Source organism: Mirounga angustirostris, unplaced genomic scaffold (genome assembly GCF_029215605.1).
Source record: "Mirounga angustirostris isolate CCGP_5_RB_7025 unplaced genomic scaffold, mMirAng1.0.hap1 SCAF_9, whole genome shotgun sequence".
NCBI lineage: Eukaryota > Metazoa > Chordata > Mammalia > Carnivora > Phocidae > Mirounga > Mirounga angustirostris.
In genome coordinates this window covers 39,549,479-39,576,368 of record NW_026991717.1, presented here as the reverse complement: position 1 = coordinate 39,576,368, position 26,890 = coordinate 39,549,479, and the positions used below count along the sequence as shown (strand labels likewise).

At 43.2% G+C, this 26,890-nt stretch overlaps 1 protein-coding gene across 1 annotated transcript in view; it reads left to right on the top strand.

The window, feature by feature from the left end:
* Nucleotides 1-13,837: 13,837 nt before the first annotated feature.
* Nucleotides 13,838-26,890, top strand: part of MAP2K1 (mitogen-activated protein kinase kinase 1) — an 80,432-nt gene continuing 67,379 nt past the window's right edge. Inside the window, exon 1 of the mRNA XM_045899828.3 lies at nt 13,838-14,334. Coding sequence (XP_045755784.1) covers nt 14,255-14,334 — 80 coding nt within the window. The 5' untranslated portion in view covers nt 13,838-14,254. The remainder of the gene's footprint in view (nt 14,335-26,890) is intronic.

Below are 26,890 nucleotides of genomic sequence, written 5' to 3'. Positions count from 1 at the left end.
AAAGGATTCAAACATTCACTTCCCCAAAGAAGATACGTGGATGTTAAATAAGCACGTAGATAAGATGCTCAGTATCACTAGTCAGTAGGGAAATGCAATTAAAACCACAACGAGGGGCGCCTGGGTGGCTCAGCATCTGCCTTCGGCTCAGGTCATGGTCCCAGGGTCCTGGGATCAAGCCCTGAGTCGGGCTCCCTGCTCGGCAGGAAGCCTCCTTCTCCCTCTCCCACTCCCCCTGTTTGTGTTCCTGCTCTCGCTGTCTCTCTCTCTCTGTCAAATAAATAAATAAAATCTTAAAAAATAATAAAAATAAATAAATACTTTGAAAAATAGTTTGAAATTTTTTAAAAAGTTAAACATACACCTACTCTATGACTCAGCCGTTTTACTCTTAGGTATCTACCCAAGAGAAATGAAAACATATTCATGTAAAGACTTGTATACAGATGTTCCTAGCAGCTTTATTTATAATAGCTAAAAAACTTGAAACAACACAAATGTCCATCAAAACGTGAATAGAGGGGCGCCTGACTGACTCAGTCCCTGGAGCATATGACTCTTGATCTTGGGGTTGTGAGTTCGAGCCCCACGTTAGGTAGAGATTACTAAAAAGATAAATAAACTTCAAAAGAAAAAGAAAGGGAAGGAAAACAAATTGTTGTATATCCATAAAATAGCACACTACTCAGCAGTCAATGAACTATTGACAAACACAACAACACGAATGAACATCAGCAATTATGCTGAGTGAAAGAAGCCAGACGTACAATTTCATTTATAGAAAAGTCTAGAAAATGCAAACTATACTAGGGCTATGGGCAGATGAGGAAAGGATTCTAAACAGGACGCCTGGGTGGCTCAGTCAGTTAAGTGTCTGCTTTCAGCTCAGGTCATGATCCCAGGGCCCTGGGATCAGTCCCACATCCAGCTCCTTGCTCAGCAGGGAGCCTGGTTCTTCCTCTGCCTGCCGCTTCCCCTGCTTGTGTGCTTGCTCTTTCTCTTTCTCTCTCTCTCTCTCTCTCTGATAAATAAATAAATAAATCTTTAAAGGGGCATGAGGCAACTATTGGGGTATGATGGGTGTGTTCGTTGTCTTGATGGTTTCTCCACATATAATGAAAGTGTTCAAATTTTATACATTCTTTTGTTTGAAAGATTTATTTATTTATTTGAGAGAGAGAGAGCATGAGCACAAGCAGGGGGAAGGGTCAGAGGGAGAGAGAGAGAGAAAGAGAAAAGCAGACCCCCCACTGAGCATGGAGCCCCATGATGCGGGGCTTGATGTAAGGACCCTGAGATCATGACCTGAACCAAAGCCAAGAGTCAGGCGCTTAGCCAACTGAGCCACCTGGGCGCCCCCAAATTTTCTACTTTCAATGTATGCCATGTATCTTATGTGATTATGTCCCAATAGATCTGCAAAAAAGATTCAAAGTATAAGAGATGTTTTTAAAATATAGAAGAAAATACCCTCAATAGTATTTAAACTAATTTCATTATACTCACTGAGTTCCCAGTCTTCAAGGGCATACAGCACTGAATTCCTCTTACCTTATCGGAATTGAATGAGTAATTGCTTTTTTCTCACTGTTACTTTTAATTTTTTTTGTATGAAAAAACAAACAAACAGAAACAGTGAATAGAAGGAGTACCACAATTGTTAGGAGGGGAATTAAAAGAGCCACATGAATTAGCTGATTATTCCGTTTTGTAGTTGTTCTTTCCAGTGGTTTTAACCCTTCACGGTGAGAATGCTTCTTTTTATGTTTACATTGTAAACAGATTAAATGGCTTGAAATAAAGCAAAATAATTTCATGTGGAAAGACACCATGCAATTTTTATTGCCGACAAGGGCAGAAAAGTTATGACAAAAAGTTTTTGAGTAAAAGCCTTGGAATATTCCTTTTTTTATGAGAGGGCACTGCAGCACATTACAGATGGAGTTTTTCAGAAACCTGCTAAGGATTTTCCCTTCTCTAAAGTAGTACAGCTTAGTAGTTACTTTTACAAAGACTATAGACAGACATGTGAGGATAGATTCTTAGGTTTCCATGAGCTCTCAGGTCGGTAGCTCATCACTATAGAGAGAGCCCGGGGCTGTTGAAACAAGAGACCTGGATCCTAACCAATACTTGCTACTGCTTTATAATGTAACCCAAACTTTTCTGGCTACCAGTCTCTTCTATAAAACAGAGATCACACTGGATCATCCTACTTCAATTATGTGCCTCAAGAGATTGTTTACAGGATCTGGCCAGAAAGAAAAGGAGCAATCTCTTCATTCAACATATATTTATGGACCAACTGTATGCCAGGTATGGTTCTCAGAGCCAGTGATGACATGGTGAACAAGACAGGTGTCCCTCTCTTCCAGCAGGGAACCAGAAAATAAGTCAGTAAAAAAACAAGGAAGATAATATAGAAGAAAATAAAACGGTAATGGGACAGAGAGTGACTGGAGGGATAGTGTAGTCGGGATGAGGAAGTGACATTTGGTCGGGTCTTATGGCAAGAAGTAGGCACCCAAGCAAAAGGCTAAGTTAAGATGGCTCCATGCTGAGTGAACAGGAAGTCCAGAGGCCCCAAGGTAGGAACCAGCAGGTGTGTTCAGAAGGAGGAAAGGTCACAGTGGCCAGAGTTTAGTGACTAAGAGGGAAAGTAGGATGAAGTGAGGTGTGGAGGCAGGGGAGCTAGAAAGTTCTGATGACCGTTTTGGAGTTGGATCCATTGGTGGGCCATAAGCAGTAAACTAATTTTCGTTTGTTTATTTTTTAAGCTCCTCCATGAAAAATGGACTCTCAGGATGTCAGAGGGAAAGTGGAGGGCCAGTTAGGATTCTTACACATTTGGGAGATAGAACTTACAGGCAGGCCCACCCCTGATGTTTGTAGGGCCCAGGGCAAGAGAATAAATGGAGTCCCAATACCAAATGATTACATATGTAGAAGTTACAAATTACAGGGGAGATCATTAAATAAAATATGTTCTATCCTCCTATCTTGAAAAATACACTTTCAGGGATGCCTGGGTGGTTCAGATGGTTAAGCGTCTGCCTTTGGCTCAGGTCGTGATCCCAGGGTCCTGGGATTGAGTCCCGCATCGGGCTCCCTGCTCAGCGGGGAGTCTGCTTCTCCCTCTGACCCTCCCCCCCGCCATGTGCTCTCTCTCTCTCTCTCAAATAAATAAATAAAACCTTAAAAAAAAAAAAAGAAAGAAAGAAAGAACAAACATCACAGCCAAACAAATTTACCTGATGACTATTAAACAAAGCTAATTTGGGGGCACCTGGCTGGCTCAGTGGGTAGAGCATGCACTCTTGATCTCAAGATCTTGAGTTCAAGCTCCACAATGGGCATAGAGCTTAGTTAAAAAACAACAACAACTAATTTTACCTATCTGCTATTTCGCAAGATACCAAGACTTTTATTTTTTTCATTTTTTAAAGATTTTATTTATTTATTTAATTGACAGGGAGAGAGAGAGAGAGAGACAGCATGAGAGGGAACACAAGCAGGGGGAGTGGGAGAGGAAGAAGCAGGCTTCCTGCTGAGCAGGGAGCCCAATGCGGGGCTCAATCTCAGGACCCTGGGATCATGACCTGAGCTGAAGGCAGTCGCTTAACCAACTGAGCCACCCAGGCGCCCTAGATACCAAGACTTTTAAAAGATCGTTGAACTGGAAATCAGGAGACATGTCTCTGGTCTACCCCTAACTAGCTACATGACCTTGAAGTATACCGCTGAACCCTCAGGCTGTGTTCCCCATTTATAGAAGGGATAAAATGGACTGCTTGGACACCATGACTTTTATGGTCTAGCTAAAATTCTAAAAGGAATTCAGTATCTCATTCTCTATATGCAGAAGCCCCATATCAGATGCCAGTCTAGGATCTAGTTATAAAGATCTATTTATTCAGAGAAAGCACACACAGGAGCAAGGATAAACAGCCGTTTGGTTTAGTAGTAATTATAATGACATTACCATGCTATCATTATAACAGTAACAATACTTTATATTTTATGAGGCTGTATAATGAAAACAATCTGGCACAGTGCAGAGATTCTTTGCTCCTTGGGAAGAGGTACAACTGCCAAATACATTGATGTATCAATAACTATAGCTCAAAATCTCATAAAATATATATAAACCCAGGACTACAATGTCGTGCACAGTTCATTGTTGAAGATGAAACTCTTTTTAGGCAAATTCTCAGCTCTCTGCAAGCTGACCTGGCCTTTGAGCAAGAGTGTGAATTATAAAAAGATTGCCAGTCAGGTGTTAGGATGATTCTGCCCGTGGAAGCCCTGTATGCTCTTATCACAGCTCCCAGATCACTGTAGATCAAACGGTCACTCTCATTTTAAATTTCCTGCTTATTATCTTTGCAAAGCACTTGGCAGAAAAAGGTGATACAGGGGTTTTCTATTGAGTAGAAGAAAGCATGAAAAAAAAAAAAAAAGTCCAATGATGACAAGCATTCAAATGAATGTCCTAGGAAAGAGATTTGCTTCATCTCAGACCAGATTTGAGAAAAAGAATATCCGGGATCCTGGGTTGTGATTCCAAAGGAAGTCAATACTTCCTTTCCAGAGCTACCCTACATGTAGGAAGCTGGTATGTCCCGAGTATATCTTCTTTCACTGTGCTACCCAAGGGTGAAAAGCAAAGTTGCACATCTCTGGGATGCCAAGCCAGGGTGAGGTCCCTACCCCCACTCCCCTCCAAAAACGGTGCCGGATCTGACATCCTGTCTGGCTGAAGCCACATCCTTAGAGAGCAATTACATTGCGTCACTCCTCACCTTGTTGAGGTCTCTTTTCCTTTAAATGAAGGGGAAGTGACCATTAAAAGTGGTTCCCAAAATAACGCAGTGGTTTCATTGCATTCGGAACGTCCGACATCCGGCATTGAGGAAGCAGATGTACCTCCTCTGAAGGGGGAGGGGAGGGCAGCGTTACCCTTGGCGCTGTGACCCTTCGCTCTGTTAGTAGGAACGGCTGCCAAACTCACCGGGAGTTTAAAAATCTAGACAATGGGTTGGGGCGCCTGGGTGGCTCAGATGGTTGAGCGTCTGCCTTCAGCTCGGGGCATGATCTCAGGGTCCTGGGATCGGGCCCCATATCGGGCTCCTGGCTCGGCGAGGAGTCTGCTTCTCCCTCTCCCCTGCTCATATTCTCTCTCTCTCTCTCTGTCACATGAATTAAAAAAAAAATTAAAAAAAAAAATCTAGACAATGGGTTATATTTCTTAGCTATTTATTTAAACCATTTAAAAATTAGCCCCACCCTGAACAAATGAATTATAGGCAAACAAAGTTAGTGTTAGTAAAAGTAGCAGAAACAGAGTTCACTTAGGATGGAAGAGTAGACAACTGTAGTATTAAAAGAGAAAAAAATGGAAGGTTGAATTTTTTCATATAGAATAACTTTTATTTGCAATACCTTGGCATTTTTTTCTTTTTTTTTTTTTAAAGAGAGAGAGTGTGAGGGAGGGAGAGAGGGAGCTTTTTTCTTTTTTTTTTTAAAGATTTTATTTATTTATTTGACAGAGAGAGACAGCGAGAGAGGCAACACAAGGGGGGGAGAGGGAAAAGGAGAAGCAGGCCTCCCATAGAGCAGGGAGCCTGATGAGGGGCTCTATCCCAGGACCCTGGGATCATGACCTGAGCCGAAGGCAGATGCTTAATGACTGAGCCACCCAGGCGCCCCTCTTTCTTTTTTTAAAAAAGATTTATTTATATTAGGGGGAGAGAGAGAGCATGAGCATGTGAGCTGGGGTAGGAGTAGAGGGAGAGGAGAGGGAGAATCCCAAGCAGACTACCTACCCACTGAGCACAGAGCCCAACCCAGGGCTCCATCTCACAACGCTGAGATAAAATGACCTGAGTCAAAATCAAGAGTCCAACACTTAGCTGACTGAGCCACCCAGGTGCCCCAATACCTTGGCATTTTTTATTTTGAATCTCCCAACAGAATTTTTCATAAGAGAATAAAAGAGCTTAATTTGTAAGGAACAAATATGGACTTGCCTCTAAAATAAAGCTCATAAATTGATAAAGTTCATTGATCCTATAATATTAACCACATGTGAGTACGGCTAAGTTAAACACCAGACTCCGTAATGTAAACAGAAGTTATCATTCAGTAGTGTATCATGAATGGTTTTTAATTTCCTTTTTACATTTTTCTAGTTTTTCCCCTACATAATACATTGGGATTAGTTATATAATTTTTTAAAAACCCACAAAATCTGAAACAAGAAACACAAGATGCTCAGAAGATGTAGGATTTGTCGTGGGGCTTGACCTCAGGACCCTGATGAAAGGCCTTATTACTCTTTCGATCTAAAAAGCAAAGCAGGGGCGCCTGGGTGGCTCAGTTGGTTAAGCGGCTGCCTTCGGCTCAGGTCATGATTCCAGGGTCCTGGGATCGAGCCCCGCATCAGGCTCCCTGCTCGGCGGGGAGCCTGCTTCTCCCTCTCCCTCTGCCTGCCTCTCTGCCTACTTGTTCTCTCTCTCTCTCTCTGTCAAATAAATAAATAAAATCTTAAAAAAAATAAATAAATAAAAAGCAAAGCAAAACAAAACACATTTTGGTCAGTCTGACCTATTTTCTGAGAAAAAAATGTTTTATCGTGATTTCTTTTTTTAATCCCAGCTTTATTGAGATATAATTGACACCGTGACATTCTGTAAGTTTAAGGTGTGCAGCTGCTGATTTGATACATTTGTATATGCGAAATGATTACCACCAAGGCATTAGCTAACACCTTCATTCTGTCGCGTAATTACCATTTCTTTTTTGTTATGAGGATATTTAAGATTTACTGCCTTAGCAACGTTCAAGTATATAATACTTGAATTACTAGCTATAACTACCATACTGTACATTACATCCCCAGAACTTGTTAATCTTATAACTGATAGTTTGTATCCTTTGACCAATATCTCCCTATTTTCCCCTCGTCCCAGTCTCTAGTAACCACCACTTTATTCTCTATTTCTTTGAGTTTGGCTTTTTTAGATTCCACCTAAGAGGTATCACATAGTATTTTTCTTTCTCTGTCTGACTTATCTCACTTGGCGTAATGCCCTCATGGTCCATCCTTGTTGTTGTAAATGTCAGGATGTCTTTTTTCTTGAGACTGAATAGTATTCCACTGTGTATATATACCACATCTTCTTTATGCATTCATCCATTGACAAACACTTAGGTTATTCCCATATCTTGGCTATTGTGAATAATACTGAAATGAACATGGGAGCGCATCTATCTCCTTGAAATCCTGATGTCAATTCTTTTTTTTTTTTAATTTTTTTTTTAAGATTTTATTTATTTGCGAGAGAGAGAATGAGAGACAGAGAGCATGAGAGGGAGGAGGGTCAGAGGGAGAAGCAGACTCCCCGCCAAGCAGGGAGCCTGATGCGGGACTCAATCCCAGGACTCCAGGATCATGACTTGAGCCGAAGGCAGTCACTTAACCAACTGAGCCACCCAGACGCCCCTCATGTCAATTCTTTTGGATAAATACCCAGAAGTGGGATTGCTGGGTAATATTGATGAGGGAACAGAAGGCCCCTGAGGACAAAGCCAAAGCGGGCACCCTACACTCCCCCGCCTTGGGATATATGTGACATTCCTCAGGCACTCCTGGCTGCTCTAAAGGAAAAACAAATGGTTAACTGATAGAGATCACAGTCCTGCAGGACAGGAGTCTCCCTCAGTTTACAAATGTCCTGGTGATTTACAAGGAAGAAGCTTTCTTATCAATAGCCTAACTTCCAGAGACCTGTAACTCAGTTTCCTGAGGCCCTAACATCACCCTCCCCTCCATAAAATTAAGGGAGGCTGAAGCAGAAGGAAATGTAAATAAAATTGAATTTCTTTTGAACCTGAAGCCCATTGACAAGGACATGTGATAGGAGGAATGTAACATTCCTCCAGGAAACTCCCAACTGTCTTCATGTTAGTGCCTCATTAGAGGGAAAAACAACCTTGGCTTGACAATAACCAGGCCTCCAGTATCCTTCTGGTCACCCCCTTTGTCCTTACCTCCTCAACTCCTGAGTGTATAATCAGCCACTGCTCACAACCTCGGGGGCTGCAACTCTTTCTGCCCATGGGTCCTGTCCCTGTGCTTTAATAAACCACCGTTTTGCACCAAAGATGTCTCAAGAATTTTTTCTTAGTTGTCGGCTCCAAACCTCACCCCACTGAACCTGACATATATTCTAAAACTTCATCATAATGGTAGCTTTATTTTTATTTTTACTTACTTAATTAATTTATTTTTAAGGAACCTCCATATTGTTTTTCATACTGGCTGTATCAGTTTGCATTCCCACCAACAGTATACAAGGGTTCCCTTTTCTCCACACCCTGCCAATGCTTGTTATCACTTGTGTTTTTGATGATAGCCATTCTAACAATATCTTATTGTAGTTTAGATTTGCATTTCCCTGATGATTAGTAATGCTGAGTGAATTTCTTTTTCTTTCTCTTGTAATTGTTTTATTGAAGGGTAACGTACATCCAGAAAAGTACATAAAGCATAAATGGAATACACTTGTATAACCTACACCCAGATCAAGAAAGCAAACATTACTAGTACCCAAAAAGCCCCCTTTAACTCACTTGCCTATCACTCTGCTCCTCAAGGATAACCACTATCCGAACTTCTAACATCATAGATAGGTTTGCCCATTTTGTACCATATATATTTAATATATATATTAGTATTACTTTTTTGTGTCTTTGTGTCTTCCACTCAACAGGATGTTTGTGAGACTCATTCATATTGCTGCAGGTAATCATAGTCTATTTTCACAAAACTATAGAATGTTACATTGTAGGAATTTACCACAATCTATCCATTTATGGCTGATGGACATTTGGGTTGTTTCCCCAATAACTGTTACAGATAGTGTTACTATGAACACTCTTGTACATGTTTTCCGATGAACATATATACCGATTTTTCTAGGTATATGCCTGGGAGTAGAATCTCTGAGTCATGGGGTAGAAGTAAGTTCAAACTTAGTAGATATGGTCAAACAGTTTTTTCAACTGGTTTCACACATTATTACTCCCACTATTGGGGTGAAAATCCTCTCCTAGTTGCTCTATATCTTAACAACATTTGATATTATCCTTTCCAATTTAGCCAGAATAGTGGGTGTAGTATCATAGTGTTTTGGGTTTTTTTAATTTTTAATTTTTAATTTTTATTTTTTATTTATTTATTTTTTAAAAAGATTTTATTTATTTATTTGAGAGAGAAAGAATGAGAGACAGAGAGCATGAGAGGGAAGAGGATCAGAGGGAGAAGCAGACTCCCCGCTGAGCAGGGAGCCTGATGTGGGACTCGATCCTGGGACTCCAGGATCATGACCTGAACCGAAGGCAGTCGCTTAACCAACTGAGCCACTCAGGCTCCCCTGTTTTTTTTTTTTTTTTTTAATTGTGATGAACTATACATTAAGTTTTTACCATCTTGGCCATTTTTTATTTTTATTTTTTTTTAAGATTTTATTTATTTATTTGACAGAGAGGGACACAGCGAGAGAGGGAACACAAGCAGGGGGGACCGAGAGAGGGAGAAGCAGGCTGTCCGCTGAGCAGGAAGCACGATGTGGGGCTCGATCCCAGGACCCTGGGATTATGACCCAAGTGGAAGGCAGATGCCCAACGACTGAGCCACCCAGGCACCCCTTGGTCATTTTTTAAAAAGATTTATTTATTGGGGATGCCTGGGTGGCTCAGTTGGTTAAGCGTCTGCCTTCAGCTCAGGTCATGATCCTGGGGTCCTGGGATCGAGTCCCGCATAGGGCTCCCGGCTCGGCAGGGAGTCTGCTTCTCCCTCTCCCTCTGCTGCTCCCCTTGCTTGTGCTCTCTCTCTCTCTCTCTGTCTGTCTGACAAATAAATAAATAAAATCTTAAAAAAAAGATTGATTTATTTTTAAAGAGAGAATGGGTGGGGGGGGCAGAGAGAGAGAGGGAAAGAGTCTTTTTTTTTTCCTTTTTTGTGGTCTGTTTCCCCACTTTATTTTTTATTTTATTTTTATATTAACATATAATATATTATTTGTTTCAGGGGTACAAGTCTGTGATTCATCAGTCTTACCCAACACAGAGAGCTTACCACAATATGTACCCTCCCCAGTGTCCATCACCAAGCCACCCCATCCCTCCAGGAACCCTTAGACTAAGAGTCTGTCATGGTTTGTCTCCCTCTCTGGTTTCATCTTGTTTCATTTAGAAAGAGAGATCCTTTTTTTTTTTTTTTAAAGATTTTATTTATTTATTTGACAGAGAGAGACACAGCGAGAGAGGGAACACAAGCAGGGGGAGTGGGAGAGGGAGAGGCAGGCTTCCCGTGGAGCGGGGGAGCCCTATGCGGGGCTCGATCCTAGGACCCTGGGATCATGACCTGAGCCGAAGGCAGACGCTTAACGACTGAGCCACCCAGGCGCCCCAGAAAGAGAGATTCTTAAGCAGACTCTGTACTGAGCGCAGAGCCTGATTTGGGGGCTCGATCTCAGGACCCTGAGATCACAATCTGAGCTGAAACCAAGAGTCAGATGCTTAACCAACTGCACCACCCAGGTGCCCCACCATTTTGATCATTTTAAAGTGTACAATTTAGTAGAAATAAGTACTCACATTGTGATTCTTAATTCCCTCATAACTAAGGAAGTTCAGCATCTTTTCATGATTATTAACCATTTGAATATCTTCTTTTATTAAGTGACTATTCAAGTCTTTTGCCCATTTTTCTGTTGGATTGTTTGTCTTTTTCTTGTTTATATGTAGGAGTTTCTTTTTTTTTAATTTTTAAAGATTTTGTTTATTTATTTGACAGAGAGAGAGAGAGAGAAAGAGCTCACAAGAAGGGGGGGTGGCAGGCAGAGGGAGAAGGAGGAGCAGGCTCCCTGCTGAGCAGATAGCCCAATGTGGGACCTGATCCCAGGACCCTAGGACCTGAGCTGAAGGCAGACTCTTAACTGATTGAGCTACCCAGGCTCCTCTATGTGTAGGAGTTTGTATATATTATGGACATGAGGTTTTTCCCCCAACATATGAATTGTAAATGTCTTCTCTATTTTTACCCTTTTTGAAGGTCAGAAGTAACTAACATTAATAGAGTCCAATTTATTGTATTTTTCCTTTATGATTTGTTTTTTGTGTCTTGTTTAAGAAATCTTTGCTGAGGTGCACCTGGCTGGCTCAGTCATTAGAGCATGTGACTCTTGATCTTGGGGTTGTGAGTTCAAGACCCAGGTTGGGTGTAGAGCTTACTTAAAACCAAAGAAACAGGGGCGCCTGGGTGGCCCAGTCATTAGGCGTCTGCCTTCGGCTCGGGTCGTGGTCCTGGGGTCCTAGGATTGAGCCCCACATCAGGCTCCCTGCTCTGCAGGAAGTCTGCTTCTCCCTCTCCCACTCCCCCTGCTTGTGTTCCCTCTCTTGCTATGTGTCTGTCAGATAAATAAATAAAATCTTAAAAAAATAAAATAAAAACAAACCCAAAACAAGCAAACAACTCCCCAAAAAACACCCCCCAAAAAACTTCGCCTACCCTAATATTATGAAGATATTCCCCAATATTTTCTTCTAAAAGCCTTATTTAGTTCTATAATCCATTCAGAGTTGATTTGTTACATATGGTGTGATATAGGGATCAAGACTTACTTTTTCTCATATGGAGATTCAATTGGCCCAGCACCATTTATTTAAAAGATCATTCTGTCCCCCACTGCACTGTATTATTATCTTTGTCAAAAATCAGGTGATCAAATATAGTTTGTTTCAGACTCTTTATTCTACCCCATTGGTCTACTTGTCTGCCCTCATGCTAGTGCCATACTGTCTTAAATACTCAAACTTAGATGCATCTCAATATCTGGTAGTACAGATCTTCCAGCTTTGTTCTTCAAGACGGTCTTGGCTATTCTTGGCTCTTTCCCCTGAATTTCTTTGTTGATGTTGTTGCTTTAATAACAGCTTTATTGGGAGACAATGCATATACACCATATAATTCACTCATTTAAAGTGTATAATTCAATGGTTTTAATAAATTCACAGAGATGAGCAACCATCACCACAGTCAATTTTAGGACATTTTCATCACCTTAGAAAGAAACCTGATGCCCTTTAGCTATCATTCTACTGTCCCTGGTTCATCTGCCCCACCAAGCCCTAAACAACCACTAATCTATCTACTCTCTGTCTCTATAGATTTGCCTATTCTGGACGTTTCATATAAATGGGATCATACAATATGTGACATTTTATGACTGACTGCTTTTACTTAGCATCATGTTTTCAGTGTCTTTCATGCTGTAGCATGGATCAGCACTTCATTCCTCTTCGTGGCTGAGTAATATTCTATTGTATGGGTATGTCACCTTTTGTTTATCCATTCGTGAGTTGATGGAAATTTGGGTTGCTTCCACTCTTTGGCTATTATGAATAATGCTTCCATAAACATCTGTGTGTAAGTTTTTGTATGGATATATGTTTTTCATTTCTCTTGAGTATATAGTTAGGGTAGAATTTCTGGGTCATATGGTAGCCATATTTAACTGGGGGATTTGCCAGATGGTTTCCCAAAGTGCACTAGTTTACATTCCCATATTAATGTTAAAAATTAAAAAAAAAAAGTTTTTAACTGAGTAAGTTATATGCATAATAAAAAATTCAAACAATACCAAGGGCTACAAGAACAAGAGGAATTCTTACTCTTTATATACTACAGACACCTGGGTGGCTGACACCCTGCTCTGGACCACCAGGTGCAGGTGCTTACTTTGTGTTCTGCATACTTAATACCTTTAGGACTGAATAGGAAGGGGGAAGAGAAGGACTGAATATTTATTTATTTATTTATTTATTTATGAGTTGGGGGAGGAGAGAGAGGCAGGGGAGGGGCAGAGGGAGAGGGTGAGAGAGAATCTCAGGCAGGCTCCATGCCCAGTGTGGAGCCCAAAGCTGGGGATCCCATGAACCCACGACCACAACATCGTGATCTGAGCCCAAATCAAGAGTCTCCGCTTAACTAACAACTGAGCCACCCAGGCGCCCCTGAATCTACATTTAAAAAAATATGTGTGGTGCCTCCTTTATACTTTATTATATAAGCTCTTTATTCACATCTTATTTCTTCAAGTTTCATATAACTGGACTCATTGGTTTAAAGGGTTTTGTTTTTTTAAAGGGGAAGTTTCAAGGCTTTAAAAAATATTATCAATCTGCTCTCAAAAAAGGTTGCCCCAATTACGATCTTATCAGCATTGAGTACCCATCTCCTTGTACCCTCATCAGTAGATCAGTAGTGTGTATTACAATTTTATATAAATCTATGTACCTATTTGCCAGTTTGTTAGGCGCAAGGAGTCTCTTGACAAGTTTTCTACTTCCTCACGCTCCCTCTCCTCTAGAAATGAGAAGAGTTCTTTTCCTTATTCATATTAGAATTTCATCTCCTTCATTAGAATTTCATCTCCTTCAACTCGGCCCTGGGAGGGCGCCCCAGTCACCGCAGAAGAGGAGACCGACTGGCACCGGGTCTGGCGAAGCCCACCTCCGGGTTAGCTCCGAAAACCTTTCCCTTTGGGTCCACCTGAGTGCCGCGTGGCAGCAGAGGGCGCTGTGCAGCCAGCGCCGGACCCCGCCCCCAGGGCCGCGCGCCGCGCCCCCGTGACGTATTTCCGCGTCATCTGCCGCCGAGGCGTGCTCCTATTGGCTGTCGGCGAGGCCATAGGGGCGGAGCCGAGTGGGTGTGTGCAAAGCGCCGCAGCCCGGGTGGAGGGGGCGAGGCTTCCCTCTTCCACGCCCCTCCTCCGCCCTCCATTCCCTCCCTGGGACGTCTGCGCCTAGCGGCTGGAGCGCTGCGGTGGCGGCGGCGGCTGTACTTTCCGGATTGAAGCTGGAGCAGGGCTTGGCGGTGTCGATCGAGCCTGAGGGACCGGTTGACTGAGGGAGTCAAAGAGAGAGGGAATCCCGGGCTGCCGAGCTGTGCCGGCGGGGAAGCCCTTCGATTCCCTGCGAGCCCCGGGCGAGCGGGGCGGGGGTCCCCCGAGACCGCCAGCGGCCCCTCGGCGCTGACGGGACCACGCGGGGCGCGCCCTCCGAAGGCAGCCTCGGGGCCCGCGGCCCCTACTTGGCCCTGCGCGGCGGGCGTGGGGCAGCTCGGAGGGAGGAAGCAAGAGAGGGGCCGCCCTCCGCTCGGAGTTAGAAGCGCCTTCCCGGGTCCAAAATGCCCAAGAAGAAGCCGACGCCCATCCAGCTGAACCCGGCTCCCGACGGCTCCGCGGTTAACGGGACCAGCTCGGCGGAGTAAGTCTGGGGTGGGCGGCGCGCGCCGGGCCGGGCTGCGGAGGCCCCTGCTGGGGTGTAGGAACCGAGTCGATGTGCGCGGCGCGCGGGGCTCCGCTCGGGTTCGTCACGTACGTCTCAGGCTGGCAGGGGCCAGGAACTCCCGGCCGCCGAGGTATCGGTGACTAAGCACAGATTGTGCTCCTGACTCAGACCAGTCAGTGGACCCAACGGGTCCCGATTTTCCCCCCTCCCGACCCCTGCAGTCATCCTTGGCCACTGACCGTTCACTTTCTCCCCCTCAAAGATGAACACTGGTTCATCCCCCGCCTCTCCCCAGCTGTTTTCCCCAGATCGTCTGGGATCCTGGCTTCTCTGAGAAGGCAGCAAATGTCCTGGAAAGAATTAAGATCGCATCTGCTTCTTTGAGGCCGGCTCAGGGTATGGAGTGTGGAGTTGGGACGAGCAAGCCACGACGTCCTCACCTTTGTGCTTGACACCTGTGGGCCGGGAGTGCCGCCTCGTTGTGGCCACTGGCTGGCTGGCAGGGGCGTGTGTACACCGACATCCCCGTAGCTTTTCCCTTGCCGACTTCGGGGGCTCCAGCCCCTTGGCCTTCTTGCTGGAAACTGTCTTGTTTCCAAGGGAGCTGCTTTCCTCTGCTTTATCTGACTCTTCATTCATTAACAAATCGCTCCTCACCAGTGACTCTCCTAACTTTCTGTACTTTACCATGAGCCCTAAACTGACCTGAGACATGAACACCCATAGCCCTGAAAACCGCGCACAAGGTGCTCCATCTCTGCAGCTTCCAGTGTTGCTCACAAACCAGCCCTTGATCTCATTAAACAGGGAGGAGGCTGTTTAGTAGGGTGTTTCCGAACTCCCACAACTCTTTTTGCGTCCTGAGTAAGGGACAAGACTGTGAGGGAGAGAGACCCGGCTAGCTGGAGAATTAATCAGAAAAGATTCTTAATCTCTACCGGCACACTGGAGATGTATGGAAGCTAGCTGATGAAATGAGTGGAGTAGGCCTGAACCGTCTGCCCTTTGGTGATTTCTATAACCTTCCTTTCTTTCTTTAGATTTTAATAGCCTGGGGACCTGCTGGCTTGGTGACTCTCTCCATCCCTGTAATGATCACAAGGCCAGTGGAGGACCTATGGTGTGAACTCAGCTAGTTTCCTCAGGCCTGCTCCCAACAGATGCTCTTCGGTACTATAATGTCTCTTTTGTATGATACTGACTTGTACAGGTCAGATTCTATGCAGACAGTCCTTCAGACTTACTGTACAGAATTTTACCCCTTTAAAACAGATTGACATCCCCCCAGCACAGGGCAGGACAAGTTTTGACCACAGTGGCTGGTTGAATGTTGTGGCCTGACCATCCTGCTCCTGTTTGATTTGGAGGTAGGTACTGAGTGGAAGTACCTGTTGTCATTCTCTTGTTAATTGTGGCACCACAGCTGTATTCTTGCAAATGGGAGGAATCTCATTAAAAAATACAGGGGCGTCTGGGTGGCACAGTCAGTTAAGTGTCCGACTCTTGGTTTCAGCTTGGGTCATGATACCGGGGTCCTGGGATCAGGCCCTGAGTCCAGCTCAGTGAGGAGTCTGCTTGAGGATTTTTCTGTCTCTCTGCTCCTGCTCGTGCTCTCTCTCTAAAATAAATAAATAAATCTTTAAAAAAAGAAAAAATGCAAGCAGGAAAAGAATAAACTACTCTGGAGTTGGTGGCAGAAAAGTTTGGTGGGACTGGGAGGTTCTCAACAGTGATTAGGAGGTTGAACTCTGGAGTCAGGCTAAGTTTGAATCCTGGCTCTGTTACTTTGTGGTTTGTGACCTGGGACAAGTATCAGTTTTATCTAGGAGCTAAGGCTTAGTTAGGTTTAGTTTTATCATCTGCAAAAATGGAGCTAATGATAGAACCTACTTAGGGTAGTCTTGAAAGTTAAATGAGCTAATACATAGTCAACCTTCCATAAATGTTAGCTGCTCGTGCCTTTGTTACTGGGTCAATGTTGAGAAAGCCGAAGGAAACTGGAAGGTAATTTCCATTCGTGGTGGTGGATATGTATGTTAAGGTGCCTTTGCTTCTGGATAAGTGAGTCCCCGCGATTGCTTAGTTTTTTGTGCCATCTGCATCTACCTCCATGACTCATTGCTGTGTTACAATAGGGGGCACCTTTGTGTAGGCTGCCTGAGACAAACAGGGACTGTTCCCCTACATTTCCTGGCACTAAAGGGAGGAAGGCTGCACACATCTTCCATCTTTCACCTTTGAGAGTGTTTCTCAAGTAAGGCTGCTGTTCTTGTGATTTCTGTGATTAGACCAGGGCACAGTTGTGAACATTACCAATGTAACGTAAACTAAAGAAGAAGGAAAAAAAAATCCATTGACATTAAGGATCTCTTGGTACTAACTTGGCAAGGTTGCTTCTCCTCTGTGGCTCCTTGGCACTTTGGGATTTACCTCTAACTTAGCAGTTAATGCATTCAGATGGAGCTGGGTTACATGGGACCTGAAGTTTATGCAAGTTGCCGGGGTCCTTGAAGAAAAAAGAGTGCAAAAATACCTCTTTTGCAAATTTTGCAAAAATGCACGAGCATAATGCAAGGGTACTAAGTGTTAGCATGAAATAAATTGGACATAAGAACATATCATTCCCGTTTCAAATGTTTTCATGGTTCCATTGCAGTTAGAATAAAATCCAGACTCCTCTTGGGCTGTGAGACCCAGAGGTCTGCTCCCTGTGCACCCCCCCCCAACCACATTTCCTGCTGCTCCTTTCTTCCACCATACTAGTCTTCTTTCACTTCCTCCTTGGGATGGTCTGTACTCCCTCCAGGCCCTTGCACATGCTATTCCTTTTGCCTAGAATGAATCATCCCTTCCTCTTCCCAAGCTAGGAAGGAAGTAATCATCATCTCTACCTAAATGTCATTTCCTCCGAGGTGTTCATAGACCACTTAATCTCTAAAGGAGGTCACTTTCCCATGTCATCTGATTTTTTTTTTTTTTTTTTTTTTTAGACAGGGCACTTAAGAGTGCCTGTCTTTTTAAAAAAAAAAAAATTTTTTTAAAGTAGGTTCCACACCCAGTGTGGGGCCCAAACTCATGACCCTGTGATCAAGAGAGTCGCATCTCCACTGAGCCAGCAGGTGCCTATCACCTGATTTTTTTTTTTAATGACATTCATTCACTGTCTTCAGTTTTTTATTAGGATATTTTATTTTATTTTTAAAAGATTTTATTTATTTTTTGACAGAGACACAGCGAGAGAGGGAACACAAGCAGGGGGTGTGGGAGAGGGAGAAGCAGGCTTCCTGCAGAGCAGGGAGCCCGACGTGGGGCTCGATCCCAGGACCCCGGGATCATGTCCCGAGCTGAAAGCAGATGCCCAACGAGTGAGCCACCCAGGCGCCCCTAGGATATTTTAAATATCTGTCTTTTCTGTACACCATAAACTGTAAGGTTAGGGCTGCCTTTTTCTGATTCATTGCTCTCTAAGTAGTCCCTGGAATACAGTAGCTGACACATAATAAGTGCAAATGTGTTTGAGTAAATCAGTGAGTGACTTAAATTTCTAATATTTGCACAGTGTGTTTAACAAATCTTTTTGTACTTTTTCATTTATTTTCCCCTTTGCTGTTATTTCCCCCTCCCCATTTCCTTTTCTTTCACAGGCATTCACTCACCCACTCTAGGGTATTTAATATATGGTCTTATAGTTCCACCCATTTGTTGGGTATGTGTACCTTTGGGAGGCAGATGGTATTGTTTTGTGGGTTTCTGTGCGGACAGTGCTGAATGCGATTGTGCCGTTATTCTGCGTTAAGAAAGGAGATCCTGCCATTTGTGACAACATGGGTGAACCTGGAAGACATTATATTAAATGAAATAAGTCAGACACAGAAGAAAAAAAGTGCTGCATGATCTCACTTATATGTGAAATCTAAAAAAAGGGTGGGGAATAAATAGAAGCAGAGAGTAGATAGGTGGTTACCAGGGGTGGGGAGGTGGGGTGTTGGTCAAAGGGTACAAAATTGCAGTTAATGTAGGATGAATAAGTCTAGAGATCTAATGTACATATAGTTAATAATACTGTATTGAACATGGAAATTTGCTAAGATAGTAGATTTCAAGTGCTCACATACACCAAAAAATGGTAACTATGTAAGGACATAGATATGTTTGTTAATTAACTTGACTGTAGTAATCATTTCCCTGTATGTGTATCAAATCTCATGTTGTATGCCCTAAATATACTCAAATTTTATAAAAATTACTGTTGTGCTATTAATATGCCTCAGTTGGGATAGATTCGGTTACGTTGAGATTACAAACAACCAAAAAATCAGTAGTTCGACATACGTTCAGGTCAGTGGCAGTCTCTGTTCATTGGATTCCATTAGGGATGTAGGCTTATGGAGGTACCATCTCTGAAATATGGTCACATGAGAAGGGCATCTTGTGAACCACATTCTGGCTCCTAAAGTTTTTGTCCAGAAGTGACACAGGTCACTTTTTTTTTTTTTTTAAAGATTTTATTTATTTATTTGAGACAGAATGAGAGACAGAGCGCATGAGAGGGAGGAGGCTGTCAGAGGGAGAAGCAGACTCCCCGCCAAGCAGGGAGCCTGATGCGGGACTCGATCCCAGGACTCCAGGATCATGACCTGAGCCGAAGGCAGTCGCTTAACCAACTGAGCCACCCAGGTGCCCGACACAGGTCATTTTTGCTCCCATTTCATTGGCCAAAGCAAATCACATGGCCATGCTGACCTTCAGAGGAAGGGGGGCTTCTTGGAAGGAGGAGAACCAGGACTATTTGAACAGAAGCAATGACCACCCCCAACTTTTCTTCCAGTTTATCTTTACCTTTTTTTACTATTTATTTATTTATTTATTTATTTATTTATTTATTTATTTATTTATTTATATTCATTCATGAGAGAGAGAGAGGCAGAGGGAGAAGCAGGCTCCCAAGGAGCAGGGAGCCCAATTCAGGACTCGATCCCAGGACCCTGGGATCATGACCTGAGCTGAAGGCAGACGCTAAACCATCTGAGCCACCCAGGCGCCCTATCTTTACTTTTTTTTAAAGAAATATTTTATTTATTTATTTGAGAGAGAGAGAGAGAACACAAGCAGGGGTGGGGTGGGGTGGGGAGGGAGATGCAGGCTCCCTGTGGGGATCCGACTCGGGACTCGATCCCGGGACTCCAGGATCATGACCTGAGCCGAAGGCAGACACTCAACCAACTGAGCCACCCAGGCGCCCCTCTTTACTTTTTTTTAATGAAGTACCATGTTTATGACCTATTCATGATGCTACATGATGCTATTCACTATTTCTCTTGGTTGCAGAGCGGTCATGTACCACATTTTACTTACCATCCTATGTCAGATCCCCTCTGTTTTCAGCCTTTTGCTGCATCAAACGGTACAGGCATGACCATCCTTGTGCACGGCTCCTTTTGAACACTTGTGAGAGTTCCTTGTGGGATATACTCAAATGGGATTGCTTGGTATACCTTGTGTCTCCTTCCATGATGAGGCACATACTTAATCTCTTTCTTTGTTTCTGAAAGAACACTTTTAAAGTAATCTCCACACCCAACATAGGGCTCGAACTCATAACCCCAATATCAGGAGTTGCATGCTCTACCAACTGAGCCAGCCAGGCGCCCCTTAAAGAACACTTTTAATCTCCATGAGGAGAAGCTTGAGCCCTGAGAAGAAATCCCAGCACAGGGCAGTTCCCAAAACCTCACTTTTTCTTTAACTTCAGGCAAGTCCTTTGTACTTCCTGACTTTCTGTTTTTTTATCTGTTCAGTACAAGGGGCCTTAACAGAATCTTGACCTTAATGGCTTACAAGGTCCCACCCTATCAGGTCCTTTGTTTTCTTCCCCTGCGCCCCCTTACACCTGCACTCCACCCCACTGTGCTCTGGTGTCGGTCTGCAGTGGGTGGGGCACATTCCCATCTCAGAGCTTTTGCATTTGCCATTCCATCTACCTGGAAGCTCTCCTCCTAAAAAACGTGCTTCCTCCCTTCCTTCAGACCTGTGTCTGCACAAATGTCTCTTCACAGAGGTCATCCTTGCTCACTCTGTCTAATCTGTAACATAGCACTCCCTGTCTCTGCCCCTTCCTTGTGCCCAGTCTTTCTTCACAGCACTTACCACTAACTGATAGTGCACTGTGTGTGTTCGTCTGCTGCCCGTACCCCGCAAATGTGTAAGCTTCACGAGGGTGGGGGCTTGGCTTTGTTCCTTGGTCAGTGAGTAGAACAGTGTCTGTTCTTCAGTAGACACCTGCTGATGAAATGAAGCATTCCTACCCTGCAAGAGTATTGGGAAGATTAAACAAGGTAACTCATGTAAAAGTGCTTTGAAGGCCATAAAGTGCTGAATAAACGGGAGGCTGCGTTGCTTGGCCTTGGTGTCATCCACAGATTTTGGCTTTTGAACTGTTTCACCGTAACCCTAAAACACTCAGACTGACTTAATGGTTGCATTCGGAGCATAGTTTCTAGCATCAGCACTTCTGCCAGGTTTGTAAGGGACACACACGTCTATTAGGATGTGAAGGCCCTTCAAGAAGGGGACGGAAAGGTTAAGACAGGTTGATGTGCTTTTCGGGGGTCTCTGATGGCCTTTTCTGGGTTGTGTACCATGATAATAACTAGGAGCCTTTCAAGTGGTTTTAACTCATTTGTAGTAGAATTTGGACGTGTCTACCTCTTTGTTGCTGCAATAACTAATACTGGCGCTGTCATCTGAGAACAGCTTCAGGTGAGTAGTCAGGCCAGCCGAAGCCTGTGTTCTTGGGAAGAATGCCCCTGCTGTTGTTGCAGCAGGTACAGAAAAGGCAAACAGATTCCTACAGATGGGGGCGCCTGGGTGGCTCAGTTGGTTAAGCGACTGCCTTCTGCTCAGGTCATGATCCTGGAGTCCCGTGATCGAGTCCGCATCGGGCTCCCTGCTCAGCAGGGAGTCTGCTTCTCCCTCTGACCTTCCTCCCTCTCATGCTCTCTGTCTCTCATTCTCTCTCTCTCAAATAAATAAATAAAATCTTTAAAAAAAAAAAAAAAGATTCCTACAGATGACTTCGCCCATGGCAAGGAGATGTGGGGGGCCCTTGTTTGAACATAAACACTTAGAATATTCTAGTTTCACTTACTTGTGCATCTTTGAAAGAAAGGGAGAGGTTACTTTAGTAGAATAGCTATTGGCCCTGCCTTACCTATCTAGTTTGGTTTTTTTCTATCCCAGTTCACCTGTTGTGGTCCACACTGACCCCTTTACTGTCCTCCCTTCATGCCAGGATACTGCTTCCTACCTCTGTCTCGTTTTGCTCACATGGTTTCTTTTGTCTGGAATGCCCTCCTCCGCTTTCCTATGTGGTTGTATTTTTGTTTTGTATTTGCCACCACACTTTAGCTTCCATGAGGGCAGGGACCATGACTGTCTTGTGTACTGATCTTTCTCCAGCATCTAGCAGAGTGTCTGGAATGAGTGAATGCTGCCCATCTTTTAAGACCTAGCATAAATTTCATCTCCCATGTATACATATACATAATCTTGAGATTCTGTAGTTTTCTGAGTAACTCCATGCTATTCTAGGATTTGTCTTCAAGACTTATACTACTTCTTAATTGTTGATCTTGGCTATGTCATTCAACTTTCCTGAGCCTTGGTTTTCCTTATTAGTAAAGTAAGGGTGATGATGTAACAAACCTGTGAAGAAGGTGGGCAGATGAGCATCATCCAAAATAATGTATATGAAAGCACTTTATGATTACTGGAATGCTATTCAAAGGGGAAGTGTTGTTAAGGATGCCATTTTGATTTCTTTCTTCTCAGAAAGCTGTTATCTTTTTTTTTTTTAAGATTTTATTTATTTATTTGACAGAGAGAGAGACAGCAAGAGAGGGAACACAAGCAGGGGGAGCAGCAGGCAGAGGGAGAGGGAGAAGCAGACCCCTTGCTGAGCAGGGAGCCCGATGCGGGGCTCGATCCCAGGACCCTGGGATCATGACCTGAGCCAAAGGCAGCCACTTAACCGACAGAGCCACCCAGGCGCCCCAGAAAGCTGTTATCTTTTGCTCTTAATACCAAATTCCAAATGCTGATAAATCATGTTAATTTGGACATTTTATATGCTGCCTGTCTTTTAAAATCTAAGCCAAATCTGTATCTAATCAAGTCTTGAGACCTAACTTCCTGTTTACAACAAATACAGGGACAGAGGAACAAGTCAAATGACACCAGGAGGAAACCATCAGACAACTCCAGGATGTGGAACATGCTTTATGACAACTGACCTAGTCTTTTTAGAAAGTCAGTGTCATGGGTAAAAGCGGGGGGAGTGGTGTGGTTCTAGAATAACAAACTTAAAAAAAAAAAAGCGCCTGGGTGGCTCGGTTGAGCGACTGCCTTCTGCTCAGGTCATGATCCCGGAGTCCTGGGATCGAGTCCCGCATCGGGCTCCCTGCTTGGCAGGGAGTCTGGGTTCTCCCTCTGACCCTGCTCCCTCTTGTGCTCTCTCACTCTCTCTCAAATAAATAAATAAATAGAATAACAGACTAAAGAGACATGCCAACCAAATGTAATGCATGAACCTCAGGTGGATACTGAGTCAAAAATGAAATAGTGACCAAATGCATTCTTGGGACAATTTGGGAAATTTGAATAGAGAATTATTAATTTTTTAGCTGTAATGTATTATTATGTAGGAGAATGTTCTTCATAGGTGATGCATGAGACTCCCTTTGAAATGGTTCAAGAAAAAAATGCACATACACATATGAAGCAAGTGAGGCAAATTGTTCAGTTGTTTAGTTGGTTAGTTTATGAGTTTCACTCTTTTATTCTTTCTGTTTTTCTGTATGTTTGGAAAAATTCATAGTAAATATTTAAGGAGTATCCAAAGAACAAAACTCATCCTGAGTCTTATGCCCTTTTTAATGTTAACTCACATTTTCTTTCTCTTTCCCCTTTTGTACTTCTGGTCTATGTTATGTAATGAACATCACATTAAATGCAGTATCATTTAAAAATCATAATGCTTTCTTATTCACTAAGTGTTCCTTATGTCTTTTTTCCCTTAACTTGATTAAGGGCCATACCTTTTTGGACCCCTGGGTTTATAACACTGCTGATACAGTTAATCATTATTGGTAGATTGGACAAAACCAAAGTAATGTTTATTTATTTATTTTTTTAAAAAGATTTATTTATTTATTTATTTTAGAGGGTGGGGAGCGGCAGAGAGAGTCTTAAGCATGTTCCACGCTGAGCACAGAGCCTGTCATGGGGCTGGATCCCACACCCCAGATATCAAGACCCCAGCTGAAACCAAGAGCTATCAGATATCTAACTGATTGCGCCACCCAGGCACCCCAAAATAATGTTTAAACAAAGAACTGGGGCACCTAGGTGGCTCACTTGGTGGAGCATCAGACTCTTCGTTTGGCTCAGGTCATGATCTCAGGGTCCTGGGATCGGGCCCCATGTGGGGCTCAGTGCAGAGTCTGCTTGAGATTCTTTCCCCCTCCCTCTCCCACCCCCTCTGCTCCTCCCTCCTCTCAAATAAATAAATAAAATCTTAAAAAAAAAGAAAGCAAATCAAAAACAAACCGACAGCAACAAAAAACCTCTTTGCTAGAGGAAAGCTTAAGGTCCCAATTTTGTTTGTTTTCTTCCAGAAGCTGCCAATTCTGAAAAATCATCTTACTGTCTTACTGCCGCTTGATTGTGTTTTTACTTAATGTCCTGTGTCCTGGTTCTGTTGCCCAAAGACCTGTGAGAGCTGTTTGGAGGCTTCTATACCTGTTTGCTGAGTTAACTCCGCCCAGGATGAATGGTGTTTTGTTTTAAAGCAGCAAGTGTTTTCTGGATCCTGGTGCAGGACAGACTGAAAGAGCTGATCCTGCCTCTGATTTCTCAGTGTAGTTCCCAGGGGTGTCCTGCTTTGATGTCAGCAAGGGAGTCAGATTAAGAAGAGGTTACAAGGGGGTTAAGAAGAAGTGGAGAAGGGTAATGTGACCTCTTTCCCCCTCACCCCTTCTTTGAATATTTGCCTGCTTAAGCACAACTCTTTAAAAAATTTGAATGTATTAACACCTTTTAAAGAAGGAAGCTACAGACATTAAACTTTCCAGTTTAACTTTTTTTTGGACATTCCATTATGTACGTGGCTGTGATCAGTTGATGAAGTACCCCTCCCCCGTCCAACCCCCCCCCTAACTTTTACACATAATCCTCATGCTTGTCATTTATTTTTGGCCGAAGAGTAGAATTTGATGGAGTCTGGCCTTATAAATGATACTTTGTTGATTCGGGGGCTTCCAGATTTTTTTTTTTGAAGATTTTATTTATTTGAGAGAGAACGGGCAGTGGGGGGGCAGGAAGAGCAGAGGGAGAGAGAATCTGAAGCGCAGAGCCTGACTTGGGGCTCCATCTCACGGCCCTGAGGCCCTGAGACCACGACCTGAACTGAAACCAAGAGTCGGGCACTTAACCGACTGCACCACCCAGGCGCCCCCAGATTTTTATTATGTACTGATAGTCTGATAAATGTTTTGAACCAGTTTGTTTTGTTCTGCTTTTAGATTAATTCATACACCAAATCAGAGGCAGTGAACCATGTTGCCGCTGTTGTTACGTATTAACAGAATATGTTCCAAAAAAAAATGGAACCAGTTATATTTCACCTGTTTCCTCCAGCTGCAGAAAGGTTTTTTCTTCTTCTTCTTTCTCTCTTTTTTTTTTTAAAGCGCTGTGATTTTTGATAGTTTCATAGGTGGAAAGGGTTCCTTTGAAGGTCAGTCTGCTTTACTTCAGGTGTTAGCCAGGCTGTATTTTTGAAATGGGATTATTTTCTGTATTTCCTCAATTCCGTTTGAACTAATATTTATTGAATGCTTGATGTAATTTGCTCTGCTAGAAGCTGGAGGCAGTTGAGTAAGATTGTCTTTGTCTCCAGGGATTTTATAAACTCTCATAAATTTTACGAGGACAGGGAGAGGTTGCAGGGGCACAGGAAGGAAACAAATGGCTGCAGAGTAAGAAAAGTGCCCTGATGTACAAAGAAAGTACTGTGAGAGCTCATTGAGAGGAGGAAGAAGGACTTCCAGTGGGGGAGATTAGGAGAGCCTTCGCGGAAGCGATGACATTTGAGCTGGGTCTTGAAGGATGGCTAGGCTTTCCATGGGAATGGGGGGGGGCAGGGCATGGCAGGAAGAGAGCACAGGATGGGCCACTTCACATAAGTGGGAAAGCCTGGGATGCCCGGAGGAGCCAGCAAGTAGTTGAGTGCGCCGGTGCATGGGTGTGGGTCAGAGGAGATGAAGCTGGAGAGGTAGGTGGGCTGGCTTTGTGGTAACCGCTAGACGTTTCAAAAAGTCACATGCAAACTTTTCTTCTCTGGTGATTTTTTAATAGGTATGTCTGAATAGTTTTTATGTGCTTTGTATTTATTTGTTCATTTATGTCTTCTATTAATCACAACTGCTTGTCTTGTGGTTTGTTGAGGTCAGTGTGCTTTGTATTTTAAAGTTTTATCAATTATGTGGCTACTACGTTGTCCCATTGGCCAGATTTTCCTTTTATGTTGTGTTAAGAAAAACATCTTTATTTTTTTTGTCTTTAAAAGCATGTCTTTTATATGGGAGAGCCCTACTTTTCTGTAGTATTTAGACCTACCTCTTCACAACTTCACAGGAGTATGTGGCTTCTTTTTCTTACAGCCATTTCTCTCTTACTGGTTAATTCTGTCCCATCTGGAATTTATTAATGTGTTTGGTGTGAGGCATGGGTCTTCACAATGAGTTCTAGTATCTTATAGGACTTTATTAAATATAATTTATCTACCTATCTGATGTATTTTCAGGTTTACTTTAATTTGGTTGTTAAGGTATTTTGATGTATTTCTTTTTTTTTTTAAAGATTTTATTTATTTGAGACAGAATGAGAAAGAGAGAGCACACGAGAGGGGGGAGGGTCAGAGAGAGAAGCAGACTCCCTGCTGAGCAGGGAGCCCGATGCGGGACTCGATCCAGGGACTCCAGGATCATGACCTGAGCCGAAGGCAGTCGCTTAACCAACTGAGCCACCCAGGCGCCCCTTGATGTATTTCTAAAATTGCCTTTTAACTCTTATGTAGTTTTGATAGTTTTTTTTCAATTTGGTAGGGTTAATGAAAACTTTATTTAAAAAAAATTTTTTTTTTTAAAGATTTTATTTTTTAGTAATCTCTACACCCAGCTTGGGGCTCGAACTCATGACCCTGAGATGAAGCGTGGCATGCTCTACCAACTGGTAGAGCTGGCCAGGTGCCCCTAATGAAAACTTTAACAACTTTCCTGATGTACCTTTCCATTTATTAATGTCTCTTTTGTCTCCTATTGTAGTGGTATAGTTTCTTCTGAATAATTCTTCTGTGTCCTGAGTTAATATTTTAAAGACTTAACATTTTGATGTCATTTTTTTGATGCCATTGTGATTGAACATTTTTTAATTTCTATTTTCCATCTTGACCATGGTTTGATTTGTATGAATTGTT